At 39.4% G+C, this 19,321-nt stretch overlaps 1 protein-coding gene across 1 annotated transcript in view; it reads left to right on the plus strand.

Annotated features, from left to right (window-relative positions):
- The window catches only part of GRIN2A (glutamate ionotropic receptor NMDA type subunit 2A), an 810,811-nt gene that overhangs the window by 722,222 nt on the left and 69,268 nt on the right, over window positions 1–19,321 (plus strand). The window contains exons 8-9 of the mRNA XM_044304525.1: window positions 11,825–12,054; window positions 14,709–14,869. Coding sequence (XP_044160460.1) covers window positions 11,825–12,054; window positions 14,709–14,869 — 391 coding nt within the window. The remainder of the gene's footprint in view (window positions 1–11,824; window positions 12,055–14,708; window positions 14,870–19,321) is intronic.

Genomic DNA, 19,321 nt, shown 5'->3' on the forward strand with positions numbered 1-19,321 from the left:
TCTAATCTGGCCTTCCTGTTTTTGAGGCTCACCAATGGTTTACATCTTGTGGTGAACCCTCTGTATTCACTCTGGTGAAGTCTTCTCTTGATTGTTGACTTTGACACACATACACCTACATCCTGGAGAGTGTTCTTGATCTGGCCAACTGTTGTGAAGGGTGTTTTCTTCACCAGGGAAAGAATTATTTGGTCATCCACCACAGTTGTTTTCCGTGGTCTTTCGGGTCTTTTGGTGTTACTGAGCTCACCGGTGCGTTCCTTCTTTTAAAGAATGTTCCAAACAGTTGTTTTGGCCATGCCTAATGTTTTTGCTATCTCTCTGATGGGTTTGTTTTGTTTTTTCAGCCTAATGATGGCTTTCTTCTCGGATAGTGACAGCTCTTTGGATCTCATCTTGAGATTTCACAGCAACAGATTCCAAATGCAAATAGCACACTTGAAATGAAAACTGGGCCTTTTATCTGCTAATTGAAATTGGGATAATGAGTGAATAACACACACCTGGCCATGGAACAGCTGAGAAGCCAATTGGTCCATTACTTTTGGTCCCTTAACAAGTGGGAGGCACATATGCAAACTGTTGTAATTCCTAAACTGTTTACCTGATTTGGATGTAAATACCCTTAAATTAAAGCTGACAGTCTGCAGTTAAAGCACATCTTATTTGTTTAATTTCAAATCCGTTGTGGTGGTGTATAGAGCCAACAATGTTAGAATTGTGTCGATGTCCCAATATTTATGGACCTGACTGTATATCGCAGATAATGTTGCTGATGTCAGCAGCGGCTAATAAAAAATTACAGGTAATGTAAAGGTATTTGGGATGTGGAAATGCAATGTGCCGGTCCCCAGGGGAGAACATGTGAAGTTCACGGTGGGCCGAGGGGTACAACAGTTCATCGGTTACTCACGGTTAGCATATGCCTCCATGGGCCAGAAGTGCAGTGAAGGGGAGAACAGCACTAGATTCTCCGGGGCACACTCTATTACCGGGAAAACTGGCCCGGTGTTGATTGAGGTGCCCTTAATGGTGATTGGGTTTGAGTGCTTGTGCGGCTGGGCCCCTGACTTAGGTAATGTTGTGACGCCAGCACCTTGGTGGTGCAAGATGATGAGAGTGGTTGTAATAGGGAGATAGAAGAATGAGACAGAGATTGAATCCAACTAAGAACTTTACTGTAACCAGGGTCTTAACAGCACTTCACATCCAGTTATAAAACAATCTCTTATGAACATGCAGGTTGGATGTGATAAATCCCAGTAACAGGCTGTATATGTGGCTATCTCTCAAGCCACTGTAGGAAGTTATGTACTCACAAGTGTTTAGTCCTGAATCTGGTCCTTGTTCTCCAGCTTGTTAATGGTTAGTCTGCCGGAAGCTAATAGATCCTTCACCTTAAATCCAAAGGTCCTTAAAGCCTGGTAAAATGGCTGTTGTCCTTTGTGTCTTTATCCACTCTTTCTCACTTGAACTGACTTCCACTAAAACAGCTAGCAACTGCACTCTCACTCCTTCAACTCCTACTCCTCCTGCCTCTAAACTAGGCCTGAACTGAGGTATATATCTTGTGGTGCTATCCCCATCATCTAGTGGTGGAATGTGTGTAGTGCAACTAACTGCCTGGTAACAGGGATTTAACATAAGAATGAAATACAGCATGATATAACATATGACATAACAAGCTGTTGCAGTGCCCATGTGCACGAGTGGGACGCTGCAGAAACGGGCCACAGGAGATATAGCGCAGATAATGTCAATGCTGTCACCAGTGGCTTATATAAAATTACAGGGAATGTCACAGGTATTTGGGATGTGGAAACGTTACACAGGAGAAATACTGCAGATAATGTTGCTGATGTCACCAGCGGCTAATAAAAGATTACAGGGAATGTCATAGGTATTTGGGATGTGGAAACGTTACACAGCAGAAATACTGCTGATAATGTCACTGATGTCAGCTGCAGCTAATATAAAATTACAGGGAATGTCATAGGTATTTTGGATGTGGAAACATTACACAGGAGAAATACAACAGATAATGTCACTGATGTCAGCAGCGGCTAATAAAAAATGACAGGAATTGTCATAGGTATTTGGTATGTGGAAATGTTACACAGGGGAAATACCGCAAATAATGTTGCTCATGTCACCAGTTGCTAATAAGAAATTACAGGAAATGTCACAGCTATTTGGGATGTGGAAATGTTACACAGGAGATGTACCCCAGGTAATGTCACTGTCTGCAGCGGACACCGTCTACAGAAAAAGTACACTGGATGTCACTGATATTCCTGGGATGCGCACACGTTACACAGGAGATGTAGAGCAGATAATGTCGCTGTCTGCAACAGCCTAACTATTGCACGCTATTTAGCACAGGGTGCGCTAAAAATAGATATTGCTGCCACACACAATAGTCCTAAAATGACTTTTGGGTCTGTAAAGTTTTAGCAATTTAGTGCAGGTTGCGCTAAAAATATATATTGCTGCTGTCACACACAACAATAATCCTTTAAAGGACTTTCGGGTCTGTAAAGTTTAAGCAATTTAGCGCAGGTTATGCTAAAAATATACACAACAATAGTCGTTAAAAAGGACTTTTGGGTCTATGACAAGTTTTTCAACTTAAAAAAATAAAAAATTTCACTCCCTACACTATCTTTCCCTTCTTCAGCACAGCTCTCCCTGACTTACATTGAGCTAAACACATGTCATCGGGTGCTATTTAGCACCCAATGACGCGTTCCGGCCAGCCAATCACGGTAATGCCAGTAACCAACATGGCTACGGCATTAAAGTGAAGGGCACTACTTACCTGCACATTTATTGGCTGCATAGCAGCCAACAAACGTGCGGGGAGGAGACTGGTGTTCGGCCGAGCATGCTCGATTAACACTAATCATGATGACAAGGGAGCATTGATGCATAAAAACTGCCCTACTGAAAATTGTCACTGATGTCGATAGAAATAAGTCGGATTCCAGCTTTTCCGAGTTGGAAAGTTTCAAAGTAAATGAGGCCAAAAAAGCTCAACACAGCTAGAATGGAAAGCACTTCACCTTCAGCCTGTAGCTGCAGGGCACTTAGTGATTTGACAACCACTGCTACAGGCCCTGTTCACGGAACTGCAGTTAAACTATCCTAAAGGGCTATGAATCTATACAGTAACAGGATCACCTAAACCATTTTTGAGGAGTATGGTGGAAGAAGTAAAGCATGTGTTCCATTAAATGCAACAAATAGGTACCTTTTTCAAATCAATAATGTTTGTCTGGAGTGTCTCTTTAGAAGGTTCTATGAATTAAGAAGAAATGTCAAAATGTAAAAAATTTCTATAGGCTGCTTCAGATAGTTTGTGCCATACACATGGGTATCTCCATCCATCTTTTACTTGCTTTTGTAATGTAGACTCTTTTAAAGGTTTTTTTAAGAGACTTTTATACTGATCTATCCTTTGGTCATCAGTATCGGATCATGAGGTCCAACACTGGGTACTCCGGCTGATCAGTTGTTTGCACTCGCAGTAGCGACATGGCTTTCTCACGGCCCACCAAGCACAGCACCATACATTGTACAGCAGCTGTGCTTGGTATCACAGCTCAGCCCCATTTACTTCAATGGCGTTGAGCTGCACCTAGGCCATGTGACCATCAAATGTGATATCATTGGCCTAGTATAGGCTGCAAGAAGACTGTGGGGCTACTTGGATAAGGCTGAGGCAGTACTGAGATTCACTAAGGATAGGTTATCAGTTAAAAGTTTCTGAAAACCTCTTTACGTTTTTTTTTGTTTTTTTGTGGAAACCAGTATGACCTATTCTAAGGATAGAACTTGTGACAGGTATGGATCTGTTCCCTGTGCATCTGAACTTTCTGGAGAAAAAACATCTGTGCCACACTAATTATAGATTGTAAGGGATATTTATAAAAACTGGTGCAAAGGAAAACTGGCTTAGATGGCCATTACAACCAATCAGATTGATTCTTTCATTTTCCAAAGGAGCTCTGAAAAATTTAAGGAAGTATCTGATTGGTTTCTATCGGTAACTAATAGTGTTGAGTGAATTTAAGCATCTCAAGTAGAATTTGATCTGAAGTTTAGGAAAAATTGTATTTGCCGCAAAGACGAATTACCTTACGATTCATGGCAACAAATAGTGTTGAGTGAGCATGCTATGCTCGGCCGAATATCGCGTGTGCTTGAGTCAGTGTATTTAAATCTAATTTAGCCTCTATTTCTGAAAAGTTTCTGGCGGGATTCAAACTCTCAACCTTCTACATTACAGCCAAGAATGTTAACCACTACACTATAGAGCTGCATGGCAAGGTGCTTTAAAAAAAAATAAAAAATAAATATCTATCTATATATATATATATATATATATATATATCCAGAAAAAGGACGGCACTCCAGCAGGATGAAAGTGAAAAAACTTCTTTTAATCGACCATACGGTGCAACGTTTCGGCTCAACTGAGCCTTTCTCAAGCTCAGTTGAGCCGAAACGTTGCACCGTATGGTCGATTAAAAGAAGTTTTTCACTTTCATCCTGCTGGAGTGCCGTCCTTTTTCTGGATATATTGGTTGGGGTAAGAGGTCGATTCCCCAGGAGCGTGCACCCGTTTTTTTCCTAGTGCAGCCAGTGCCGCCATTTTTCCCTTTGTATATATATATATATATATAACTTCTGCTGTATAGGAATACTTACTAGTATGTATTCCTATACAGCTTAAGTCTCATATTTTATTTTATTTTACTAACTGGTCATGCAGCTCTGTAGTGTAGTGGTTAAAATTCTGGGCTGTAATGTAGAAGGTTGTGAATTTGAATCCCATCAGAAATAGAGGCTAAATTAAATTTATGTATTTTATATTTTTTTAGTAATTGTAAAAAATGTGTAATTACGAATACATGTAAATATATTATGGCTAAAAACTTATATATATTTAAATAAATTTTGCCTCTATTTCTGATGGGATTCAAACTCACAACCTTCTACATTACAGCCCAGAATGCTAACCACTACACTATAGAGCTGCATAGTCAGTTACTTAAAAAATAATAATAAATAATAATGATAATAATAATAATAACAATAACAATAATATTATGAGACTTCTGCTGTATATGAATACTTACTACTAGTAAGTATTCCTATACAGCAGAAGTCAAATTTTTTATTTAATTTTTTTAAAGTACCTGGCCATGCAGCTCTATAGTGTAGTGGTTAAGATTTTTGGCTCTAATGTAGAAGGTTGTGAGTTTAAATATAGCCAGAAAATTTTCAGAAATAGAGGCTAAATTAGATTTAAATACACTGGGTGTCCCCAAGCATATATGGATATAGCTATAGATGGAGTCAGAGCAGGGACTCCTAAGCCGAACTAGAGTCCCGACACCCCCCCCCTCTTCAGAGCAGGGGGTGCCTGGTTTAATGCTCGGGTTCTCCCATTGACTTCCATTGTGCTCGGGTGCTCTATAGAGCACCTGAGCTTCGGGAAGTGTTCTACTCAAGCACACAAGCACTTTGGTGCTCGACCAACACTAGTAAAAATTTTTTCCTAAAATGGTGGCTAAAGTTGTGTTAGAAAGAACAGAAACAATAAAAACTCACCTCATCAAAGTCATGGTTACAGCATAGTCACCACGTGATCAAGCTGGAAGCTCCTGGTGACGTCATCACACTCAGTGCATGTTCTTTATCAGGTCTTTTCCACTTAAGAGAGGAGCGGACTGCATCTGTGCGAGCAAGGTATATTACACTAGCATATTACCATTTTTAATGGCCGTTAGATAGGTGCAATTCTGTCTAAGCGGCCTCTAAAAACGGTCCCATTGATTGATAGGCTGAATAGGATTTTAATTTAACGCTTTGTGACAAATTAATTCGTAACAAATCTAATTTCTTGTCAAACTTCGGCCAAGCTGTCGAATCAAATTTTTCTAAACTTTGCTCATCTGTAGCAACTAAGAGTGGGCCCAAATCACATTTTATGCCTCCGTTTAAAGTATACATTAGGAAAGAAAGATAGAAAACGCAGCACACTACGTTCTTGTATCCTGCAGAGTCCAGTAAAAAAAAAAAAAAAAAAAAAAAGGGTTTTTTTATAATGGAACTCTATGATGAATGGATACAAACAAAGTCAGATTGCTGTGCTCCCCGGTTGTTCAAAATCCAAGGGAGAAGCGGATAGATGTCAGGAACCAAACGCCAAATGCAAAAAATCAAACAGGAGAAAAATCCAGCTTCCCAAGAAAAGTGATAATCTTAATACATACGTGCTTTAAAAGCCGACATACAATGCATACATGTCTACGCGTTTTGGATCACAAAAATTTTGACCCTTACTCATGACTATGATGGATGGATGCCACTGTATGAAATCAGTCTGAGGCAACCGTTTAACGTATAGACTTTTTGTATACATTAAACGGATGGGAAAAATGCAATGTGAACCCAGTCTGAGACAGTTTTCCTTTGAAGTCTTGATAAATCTCACCTTATATTAAGTTTACAGTATATTAACTATCGGCCATCTGTACATGTATGTGTTTTCAAAGAATCTCTTTTAATACCTACCTATTATTCTATTGTACTTATAAACTGTATTTAGTAATACTTCCTAAAAACGTCTGGGATGAGATATGTATAGAATGCGTAAATCTTATGAATTTAAAGTGATAATGCTTGAAGTGTTTATTAAAAATGAATTGAAAATGTTAATTTTGAAAGACACAAACTGACAATCTACTATCCGCGATTAGTAGGTGCCCCAAGGCGTATAGGCTCATTTTTTCCCCATGAATAAAAGACTGTTTCTAAATCATGTTTTAGGAACGGTTTAACTCTTTACTGAGTTGCCATCATCAAGCCTTTGTTGGTCAGCGTGTAAGCTTTCACTGTGCATGTCTTTCACTATGCTGTTTCTTTATTTATAGGTAATAAGAGTTAAGTTTAGGGTCTTAAAGAGATTAAAGAGGACCTTTCACCATGAAATGCAGTGCAATCTGCAAGCACCATGTTATAGAGCAGGAGGAGCTGGGCAGATTGATGTATAGATTCAAGTCGAAAGATTAAGCAAAAGTTGCAATTTATACATTTAAATCTCTGCTCTTTCTGAGTTCAGATGTACAGCGGGATGTCTTATCAGTGACTGACGACTATCTCTGTACAGACATACACACACACTATGCTATCACAATCCCTTTAATAATCCAGCTGAAAACCGCTAAATGGGCCACCTTGAGATTTAAATCCTTTATTGAATCTTTTCCCTGTATATCAATCATCTCAGATACTTCTGCTCTAGAACTTGCTACCTACAGATTGTACTGCATTTTGTGGTTACAGTTTCTCTTTAAGATAATAAAGATCTTTTATTGAAACTGGTCCAGCTTCTGAAACGTCTTCAAATTATTTGCCATTGAGGCTATACATTTCCTACGCAGTAGACATGAATTGCCATCTATGTAATTCATGGACAGGTCAGGTCTACCAAAGTGAGAGTTTCTTTCTTAGATTTTCTCTGTCTAGCAGATAGAGGGGGTCCCGAGTAACTACCCTGCAGACAGTCAGCATATCATCATTTAACCCTATGGTTGTGTAAAGGAAATTAACCCCTTCCCAGCATCCACTGTACATGAAAGGTGGATGTCAGGTCTTTAAAGGGGTTGTCTCATCATGGACAATGGGGGCATATCGCTAGGATATGCCCCTATTGTCTTATAGGTGTGGGTCCCACCGCTGGGACCAGCACCTATATCAAGAACGGAGCCCCGCAAGTGAAGGAGCAGCTGCCCTCTATTCATTTTCTATGGGGCTGGAGAAAATAGCTGAGCATTGGCTCGGCTATTTCCGTCGGCCCCATTGAAAGGAATGGGAGCGGGAGCCACGCATGCAGTGTACACTTCCATTCACTTTTATGGGGAGCCGGTTAGGTGGTGGCTGGACTGGAGTTCTCCAGCCACCACCTTGCGGGGCTCCGTTCTCGTAATATTCCAATACTGGAACCCGCACCTATAAGACAATGGGGGCATATCCTAGCAATATGCCCCCATTGTCCATGATGAGACAACCCTTTTAAAGGTGGGAGCTGCGCTGCACCATAACCAATGGGTTTCTGCTGTTTTACAGCCATGGCATCTGAGAGATCTTTTCCTGGGAGAGCAGGTTTGAATTGCTCCACTGCACCAACATCCAGGGAGCTGTTCAGCTTCCATGGCAGCCTCAGGCCTTCTGAATGCTCTGAGGCCAGCCATAGTAAAGTTCATATGGAGCCCCACTTGTGTGAATCTCCCATAGACTTCAATGTTAAGTCATTGCAGTCTATGGGAGAAGCATTCAGACGATCACATTTTAAAAATTAAACAAATATATAAAAATTCAAATCACCCCTCCCTTTCCCCATATTAAAAGTAAAATGCCCATACTATAAAAATATAAAAATATTTATCCTATATAGTGAACTGAATAGTGGAAAAAAATATCCAAATGGTTGATCCATAATTTTTCCAAAAATGGAATAAAAATGGAATAAAAAAGTAATATATGCTCCAAAACGGTATCAATAAAAACTACAGATCATCTCACAAAAAATGAGCCCTCACAAAACTATAGATGTAGCTATGAAACTGTTATGGGGGTCAGAATATGGGAATGCCCCAAAAAAATTGCAACATTGAATTTTTCTTTGAGTATAAAAAAAAATATGAAAATGTGGTATCGCTTTGTACTAACCTAGAGAATGAAGTTAACATGTTGGCTTTAATGCATAGTGAACACAATGAAAAAGAAACCCATAAAGCTGTGGCACAATTTTTTTTTTTTACCAATTCCACTCCGTTTGGTATTTTTTCAGTTTCCCACTATAATATATATAATATTGAATGGTGTCATTATACAGTTCAACTTGCCTGCAAAAAACTAACCATCATATGGCTATGTGAATGGAAAAATAAAAATTTATGGCTCTGGGAAGGCAAGGAACGAAAAAAAATCTCTCCTTCAGAAAAAGTTTAAAGGGATTTCTTATATTGGAAAACCCTTGTTTATATGCATCAACCATATATAGCCATGGGCACTGTGTTTAAAATGTATGGCTACTTGAAACCCCCCACCCTTTAATAAGCATGCTGTAAATAAAATCTTTTGAAATATCAATATGGATTTTCAGATAAATAACAATTAGGATGCAGCTAGAATGGTTACTCAGCAAGAAAACATGTTTTTGCTGTTTATACACATCTACGTCAGCTACTGTCTTGTTAATATGATGACAGATGACAGAAACAGATTTTTTTCCTTTGATATTTGATGTTTTTTCAGTGATGTTCAGTCATAGACGGCAAAATAGAATATTTCTTTACCAATGATGTTCATTCTTAGCTTGTAAAAAATGAAATCTTCCTATTACAGTGTCATCATTAGTCAGTTAAAGGTTCACCAAACAATAAAAGCAATGTTTCATTTTTAAAAAATCACTGCATGCATATGTAATGTGTAATTAAACTGAGCCTTAATGTGAAAGAATGGGGAATTTTTGGCAAACCCCCTCCATTTGACCAGACCTGTAAAGGAAAGATTAGTTATCTGCTTCCCGGCACCGGCTCCCTGCTCCATCTCCTCCAGGCTTGAGATGTTCCACTGGGCTCCCACAATGTCAACATCCATTTTGACATTGCATAGCCAATCACTGGCCATAGCAGTAACCAGCTTCCCCTACGTCATGACAAATTATCACATGACGTAGATCCGGTCTTCGCCTCAGCCAATGATTGGCTGCTGTAATGTCAAACCAGAAGTTGCTGGAGCCAACAGGACATCACAGGCCTGGAGGAGAAGAAGCAAGGAACTGGCCCTAGGTATCAGTTAAGTCATCTTTCCTTTACAGCTCTGGCTAAGGGGGGTGGGTGGCTGTGGGGTTCTTTCTTCTTACTGCCTTCGGCTGTTTTGCTGTGGCCCAATGCACACAGCGTTAGGTCACAGAGCACCCTCACGCTGTGTGCAGCCACAGCATAGCCAACAACCAAGGACCAGGAGGCGGTGAGCACAGAGCCTTCACTGCTTCCCGTTCCTCCGGTACTAATAAGTGCTTTCCTAATGGAAGCATTCATTAGTATTCGCCCCATAAGACATTTTCCTCCCACTTTGGGTGAAAAAAGTGCCTCTTATGGGACAAAAAATATGTCAAGTTTGGTAGCAGTGTATTGGAGGCAAAATAGAAATAGCAGGATTATTAAAGGGGTTTTGCTACTAATTTAAATATATCCCGATCCAAAGAGAAACGTCAAAAGTAGTTTATGGCACAAACTCTTTAATTTCTCACCTATCAGGAAATATTACAGCCTTTTGGATGTCATAGAGAATGGACTGCACTCTATGAGCCAAAGTGAAATAGCTGCTAATAAAAAAAGACTCTCTCTAGTAGATCCAGCCTGTGCATGTATTAGATGGTTGGCTTTTTATTTGAATGGCCAGTATGTAAGACTATACATATGTGTGGCCAACTTCAGCTTTCTGGGATATACTGTAACATTTAGTGTCTCTCTTCTGTTTTTTTATATTACTCTATATGCGTTTAAACATATTTTCAGATGTGTTGTAGTGCTCCTCAAGGTAGTGGCAGTTGGCTTAAAAGTTTGCAAGTTGTTCCAAAATTTGCAAATTGTGCAACATTTTCACTTTGCTCACCAAAAGCTACAAATTGGGCATGGTTTGGCAGAGGAAACATGGCATAAACTTTCAAACAGTCATATAAATACTAAAGCCAGAAATTGGAGCTAATTTGCTTACACATTTATGCCTAGTCATAGCAGGCATAGATTTAATTATCTGACTTTAAGACAAGCACCTGTTAATTAATTTTGGGAAATTCACCCCAATAATCTTGTTTTTTAGTCTTGCATATGAAACTCTAGTCTTAATAAATGTTGGTAGAGGTGTAGCAATAGTGGAACCAGGGGAAGCAGCCAGAACTCAGAAGGCACCTGTCTGAGAGGAGGATTGAAAATTTTTGGTGTCAAGGCCCCCTCAACAGTATTATACAATTACATTATATACAGTGACAATATATACAGTGACATGATATACAGTATATACAGTACATGTAGGAAATAGAGGGACTGCTTGGCATGGTGTGAGAGAACTAGCTTCACTAGTTGCAGGAGTGAGGGTTGCATGGAAGTTGTTGCTAGGGGGCTTACATTCAAAAATTTGCTGTGGGACCCACTGAATGTAGTCCTAGATTTTAATTTCCTTAATTTCAAATTTTACAATTGCACATTGATACATGATGTTTTTTTCCAGGTAACAACCCCTAATGAAAATAATCCAAATCGAAAGAAAACTTTGTAGTGTTAGTTTCCATTGTGTATTGGGGCTGTTAGATAATTTTCCTTGAATACTTGTCCTAGTAGACACAAAAGGAAATGGGAATTATTAAAGAAGTATGATAAAGAACGATGACAGAAAGAGAAGAAGGGAACAGAAAGCACAAAAATATCTGTGTATACCTGTTTACAATTGCATGACTGCATGACCAGAAGACTCAGCTCCATAACTTCAAAATAGTTGACAATGCTTGAATTGTCCTGTCAGGTTTTGGAAGCACAAACTACAACTCTGACAGGTGAAATACTGAGTAGATTCTAATGAGAACATGAATAATTATGAGCACATACCATTATTTAGGAGGAGCTTTATATGTTATATGTAAAACATGTATACAGATTGTGTTCAGAAATCTACGGGAATTAAACCTTATCTGGATTAGTAAATTATAGTGAACTGCATGTAGATTATATTCTCTTTGTTGATATTGCAGAACCACATGGACCTTCTTTCACCATTGGAAAGGCCGTCTGGCTACTTTGGGGTTTGGTCTTTAATAACTCAGTACCTGTGCAAAATCCAAAAGGCACGACTAGCAAAATCATTGTGTCAATTTGGGCTTTCTTTGCTGTAATATTTTTGGCAAGCTACACTGCTAACCTGGCTGCATTCATGATCCAAGAAGAATTTGTTGATCAAGTGACAGGACTTAGTGACAAAAAGGTATGTATGTAAACCTTCCTATTCATATCTATTATAGTCAACTATAATTTACTCATTAAAAACACATACACGAGGCCCATAATGGGGCACATCTTACTCAGCGCTAAACTGGTTATAACCCGCCATTGGAAGAAAGTGAGTCCTCCAGATATCCTGGAGGTGGTGACTGAGCTGAACACTACATGCCGGTATGAGAGGATGATTCCATCTTCGATGCTCTCCCCTGTGAAATTCAAACATACCTGGAGCCCCTGGATGGCTCACTCGAGGTTTTCTAGGTAATTGGCCCTCAAACCTGTGGCCCTTAAGTGGGGAATGGTCATAATTAAATACAATGCCTTTGGTCAGGTCCCTCCTGCAGTTGAGCCTTCTGAGCAGACAGACTTGTGTTCAATATCTGTTATTTTTGCTTTGTATGTTCTATTGCTGATTTAAACTTAATGTAAGATACGTGTATTCCATGATAATGGAAACTTTCTTTATGGCACTATCAATGTCTCAGGTGGCTGCGTCCACCTCGAATGGTTTATGCAATGACGTGTACTGCTGACCATATTTTGAAAAATTCTCAATAAAAATGTTGAACTTTAAAAACACATACACGTTCGGCTGAACGTGGATGTGTTTTTAATGGATAGAGAGTAGAAAAAAATGTTGAAGAATCTTTTTTTATTTCACCTGATTCCCCCCCCCCCACCCCCACCCCCATAATGATCAGTCAGGGGAGAGTTAGAAGCTACTCATATACATTGGACTGTCAAACCCTTTGTTTTTTGCTGTTCAGCCGACAATGCAGTAATGTGTATGGGGAATCTTAGTCTCTGGTGTTGCCAAATAGTTGTCTTCTTTTGTCTGTGCTCAGTGGCGTACCTACCATATAGGCAGAACATGCAGCTGCTATGGGGCCCGTGAGAAAGAGGGGCCCGAAGTGGAAGAGAGGCCCGCCCCCTAATTTCTCCTGTTTATCTTTCTAAAGCTAAAGGACCTTTGATGATGTCATCAGAGGTCCTGTAAGGGAACTGCACAGTGTAAAGTGTAATTCCCAGGTTAGAACAGTGCATCTGCCAGGACCTGTGATGACATCATCTTCAACATCACAGGTCCACAGGTCCTGCAGAATCAACCTAGTTCCTAGGTTTCAAAGGTATATCTGCCAGGACCTGTGATGACATCATCACTGGTCCTTCAGCCCCTAACAGGAAGTATTAGAAGTTCAAAAGCAGCTCTGTCTGCATTGATCCTTACAGACTGGAATAGAGTGGTAAGAGGAGGTCCTCCACTTTTCATCATTTACTCCCCCCTCCATGCCCTGTTTTTACTCATTGCTCACTCATGTATAATATGTCAGACAGATACAGTGACCACTACCTCATGTACCTCACACACACAGTGACCATAATGTATAACTGACCACATATTTCTGTAAACACTGCATCTACAGTATTATACCTTCTATGTCTCACATCAATACACTGCTCTGTGTGTGTGTATATATATATATATATATATATATATATATATACACACACACACAGCATATATTACACAGTATTATACATGCAATATGTACAAATATTACAGATATATAGTATGTACAGCAGTGCACTGATATGTGAGGTATGAGGTATAATATATGCAGTGTGTACAGATATATAGTATCTACAGCAGTGTACTGATATGTAAGGTACGAGGTGTCAATACACTGCTGTATTTACTATATACCTGTACACACTGCATTTATTATACCTCGTAAATCATATATTACACTACTGTATATACTGTATACACTGCATATATTATACCCCGTACCTCACATATCAGTACACTGCTGTATATACTATATACCTGTACACACTGCATATATTATACCCTGTACCTCACATATCAGAACACTAGGGAATATACTATATACCTGTACACACTGCATATATTATACCACGTACCTCACATAACTGTACACTACTGTATATACTATACATCTGTACACACTGCATCTGTTATACCTCTTTTGTGTGCCAGGGCTGTTTTGTAATCCCAATCCGGCCCTGATGGCATAAATTATAAAACGCAGCAGCAAGAATAGTTCATGGAACAAAGAGAGGGGCTATAAAAGGGGAATGGGGGCCCAATTTAGATTCCTGCTATGGGGCCCAGTGATTTTTGTGTACGCCCCTGTCTGTGCTTCTTTGCTTTACATGCTTCACGAGATACATGAGAGATAGATGGAGAGACGTTTTAAATTTTTACCGTGGTCTTTGGCCATGATCTAGTTGGCGAGATCCCAATGGAAAAAAGTTGAAAAGCCCTGTTGATGAAAAGATGCTAACTGACAAAGCTCCACCAACCACCCAAATGCCTTCTTTCTGCAACGCCAACCTCTGGTTTGGGGGATAAGTTTAACATTTTAAGGGCAACATATCATTTTACGTTTTCCATCTTTTTACCAGTGTAACTTGAATCTAGAACATTATTTGTTTCCTAAACCATAATACAGTACTTTGAGCAATGATAATTATTGGAGCTTGTGTCACATTATTGGAAGAGGTATCCCACTGGTGAAATATAGTACTTGCTGTTCATGCAGTTCTATGGTGCTCATGTCATGTTATGATCTAATTACTGTATTTCTGTATATTTGTTTCTTCAATGTCTAGTTTCAAAGGTCATACGAATACTCTCCCCCATTTCGATTTGGCACAGTCCCCAATGGCAGTACAGAAAGGAACATTAGAAACAATTATCCTGAAATGCATCAGTACATGGTAAAGTTTAATCAGAAAGGAGTTCAAGAAGCTTTGGTCAGCTTAAAGACTGGGTAAGTCATATATGACCTGCTGCACTTTTTCAAAGATTATTTTTTTTTTTGTAGAAAAAACAAACAAACGTATATCAAGTGCTGTCACCATGGATTTAAAGGTAGACAAATACCCAAAATAGAACCTTTATTTATTCACAGAAAATGGCCCTCTCATCAGGCCCAATACATAACATTTTTTTTTGTTGTTGCTTTTTTCTGCTCCATTGAATCCTATGTATTATGGACCTGTTCTCTGAGAGATTTAGCTAATTTCTTATGTCAATTTAAATGGTTGTCTCATTGAGGTTTCACTGGATATCAGGATAGGTAATTGTAGTTTATGTGTATGGTGAAGTTTCATTCAGTTTAATTTTACCTACTGTATGTGAAAGAGCTGGATTTTTCTTATGGCATGGCTTATTGTAATCATAGATTGCTGTAATCTGTGTTATCAGCTAGACAGTGCAACAGTGCATAATACAAGAACAATGTAATTAATAACGTACACATTGCAGTAAAGTTGGCATATGCAGTAACTTAAAAGATTATACAGAAGTTAGACACTTCTGGTACTTCCGTAAATTAAGGTCTCTTGTCAGAGAGAAAACTGTTTAAGATACTTTATTGAGCATAAGAGAATTACAAAGGTAGATAAAAAGATGTATATGACATAGCCAAATCTCATTAATTTCGTGATCACGATTAATGTGCTCTGTGTTCATTAAAAATATGTGCAGTAATCTTTCAACAAATGTGATAAGGTATATTTGTCTACAATGTATTACATGCAAGATTCTTCTCTACCTTTCATCTTGACAATTTCTTTCAAATTTTGTTGTTTGACTGCAGGGGCTGGACATTAAGAGGTTAAACAGGGCAGGTAGGAGGCCCATTCTGTGGTTGCCTGTGGTGGGGTGAGATGGTCTAAAACCAGACGCAAACCAACTGAGCTCGTATTTCTTTTAGACTTCTGGTACTTCTGTAAATTAAGGTCTCTTGTCAGAGAGTAAACTGTTTAAGATACGTTATTGAGCATAAGAGAATTACAAAGGTAGACAAAAAGATGTATATGACATAGCCAAATCTCATTGATTTCGTGATCACGATTAATGTGCTCCGCGTTCATAAAAAATATGTGCAGTAATCTTTCAATAAATGTGATAAGGTATAGGTGTCTACAATGTATTACATTTAAGTTTCTTTTCTACCTTTCACCTTGACGATTTCTTTCAAATTATGTTGTTTGACTGCAGGGGCTGAAAATTAAGAGGTTAAACAGGGCAGGTAGGAGGCCCATTCTGTTGTTGCCTGTGGTGGGGTGAGATTGTCTGATACCAGAGGCAAACCAACTGAGCTCGTACAAACCGGATTCCAAAAAAGTTGGGACACTAAACAAATTGTGAATAAAAACTGAATGCAATGATGTGGAGGTGGCAAATGTCAATATTTTATTTGTAATAGAACGTAGATGACAGATCAAACGTTTAATCTGAGCAAATGAATCATTTTAAAGGAAAAATACGTTGATTCAAATTTTCACGGTGTCAACAAATCCCCAAAAAGTTGGGACAAGTAGCAATAAGAGGCTTGAAAAAGTAAATTTGAGCATAACGAAGAGCTGGAAGACCAATTAACACTAATTAGGTCAATTGGCAGTCATGATTGGGTATAAAAAGAGCTTCTCAGAGTGGCAGTGTCTCTCAGAAGCCAAGATGGGTAGAGGATCACCAATTCCCACAATGTTGCGCAGGAAGATAGTGGAGCAATATCAGAAAGGTGTTACCCAGCGAAAAATTGCAAAGACTTTGCATCTATTATCAGCAACTGTGCATAACATCATCCGAAGATTCTGAGAATCTGGAACAATCTCTGTGCGTAAGGGTCAAGGCCGTAAAACCAAACTGGATGCCCGTGATCTCCGGGCCCTTAAACGACACTGCACCACAAACAGGAATGCTACTGTAAAGGAAATCACAGAATGGGCTCAGGAATACTTCCAGAAACCATTGTCAGTGAACACAATCCACCGTGCCATCCGCCGTTGCCAGCTGAAACTCTACAGTGCAAAGAAGAAGCCATTTCTAAGAAAGATCCACATGCTCAGGCGTTTTCACTGGGCTAGGGATCATTTAAAATGGAGTGTGGCAAAATGGAAGACTGTTCTGTGGTCAGACGAGTCATGGTTCAAAGTTATTTTTGGAAGTCTGGGACGCCTTGTCATCCGGACCAAAGAGGACAAGGACAACCCAAGTTGTTATTAACGCTCGGTTTGTAAGCCTGCATCTCTGATGGTATGGGGTTGTATGAGTTTGTGTGGCATGGGCAGCTTGCATGTCTGGAAAGGCACCATCAATGGTTCTAGAACAACATATGCTCCCATCCAGACGTCATCTCTTTCAGGGAAGAGCCTGCATTTTTCAACAAGATAATGCCAGGCCACATTCTGCATCAATCACAACATCATGGCTGCGTAGGAGAAGGATCCGGGTACTGAAATGGCCAGTCTGCAGTCCAGATCTTTCACCTATAGAGAACATTTGGCGCATCATAAAGAGGAAGGTGCAACAAAGAAGGCCCAAGACAATTGAACAGTTAGAGGTCTGTATTAGACAAGAATGGGAGAGCATTCCTATTTCTAAACTTGAGAAACTGGTCTCCTCGGTCCCCAGATGTCTGTTGAGTGTTGTAAGAAGAAGGGGAGATATCACACAGTGGTGAAAATGGCCTTGTCCCAACTTTTGGGGGATTTGTTGACACCATGAAATTCTGATTCAACATATTTTTCCCTTAAAATGGTACATTTTCTCAGTTTAAACTTTTGTTCCGTGATTTATGTTCTATTCTGAATAAAATATTAGAAGTTGGCACCTCCACATCATTGCATTCAGTTTTTATTCACGATTTGTATAGTGTCCCAACTTTTTGGGAATCCGGTTTGTATTTCTTTTAGACTCGCCAATGCATAAATAAGGGCATATATACACTTGATGAGAACGTAGTTCTACTGTATCACTTTACATATCATTAGTCAAGCATCACATGGAATATTGTGTACAGTTTTTGGCACTAGAGTACCATACCGACATAGAAGAGCTTGAGCAAGTTAAAAGACTGACAACCCAGCCTTTGGGGTTATTAAGGCCAGCCATACACTTACGATAGCTGTCGGCTGAATGCTATTTGGAGATATCTATCAATCTTGATTTCCCCATACACGTACAAGCATGCACATATTCTCAGCAGGAACTGGGGAGGAAGTACTTTTCTGGCAACAGCTTATCTGCTGGATCCTTTTTGTGATAAGGGAAATAAGTTTATCTTTCCCAAAGCCTTATCTCTCCTGATATCTGTCCCTAACACATTAGATGGTGAACCATTCCTACTAAAATTGTTGGGGTTGGCAGACAGTACGTCAATACACGGATTTGTTCTGATCGCCATTCTGAGACTTAACTAGGACTTTTTTCATTAATGTGAGAAAATGCACTTCTGCCTGATGGGGAAAGAGGGTTGGCCTTTTTCTGGATAAACATTTCAGGAGAATAAGTTACACTAGATTTATCCTTTTAATCTTACTACTATATGTCGCTATGTTGATATTGTATTAAGTTAGGGAAAGTAAATTATCCGTGACCTCAGTCTCTCCAACATGAGAATCTTAACAAGCAGCTTCCTATGGGATATTTCAACTCCCTTGACACCTATGTGACATTATGAGAATTGGATATCAAATTGAATTGCAGTCACCCTTGAATCTTCTAGTTTTGAGTAGAATATAGGTGACTAAAGAATAGGATAGCTGATGGGCGACCAATTGTCCAGTCGCTCATTATGAAACCTTATCCCTCTATTGCAATGTATGCTTGATGACAAGCTTAGAAAATATCAATGTCTGGCATATAGCATCTGACATCTCTCATAGAAACTATCAGATATACGCTAGTATCAGATATACGCTAGTTTTCTGGCATTTATCTGTTGCAGACTGTGGTGCAAAGGTTATTTGCGCTGCTATCTGCGACTTTTCCACACTCACGCCAGGTCTAAAAGAGGGGGCCGAGAATGTTGTGGGCAGGGAAAAGAATGGGACGGGAGGCAAACGTTTATCTTCAACAGGAATGTTTGCCATAATACAAATTCTAACAGTCTATTCAGTAGGACTATCAGCTGGTATCCACCTGACTTCTCCACAACGCAACTGATGGTCCCAACCCCATTTATAAGGCAAGAAATCCCACTTATTAAACCTGACAGGGCACACCTGTGAAGTGAAAACCATTTCAGGTGACTACCTCTTGAAGCTCATCAAGAGAATGCCAAGAGTGTGCAAAGCAGTAATCAAAGCAAAGGGTGGCTACTTTGAAGAACCTAGAATATGACATATTTTCAGTTGTTTCACACTTTTTTGGTATGTATATTATTCCACATGTGTTAATTCGTAGTTTTGATGCCTTCAGTGTGAATCTCCAA

Source organism: Bufo gargarizans, chromosome 8 (assembly GCF_014858855.1).
Source record: "Bufo gargarizans isolate SCDJY-AF-19 chromosome 8, ASM1485885v1, whole genome shotgun sequence".
NCBI lineage: Eukaryota > Metazoa > Chordata > Amphibia > Anura > Bufonidae > Bufo > Bufo gargarizans.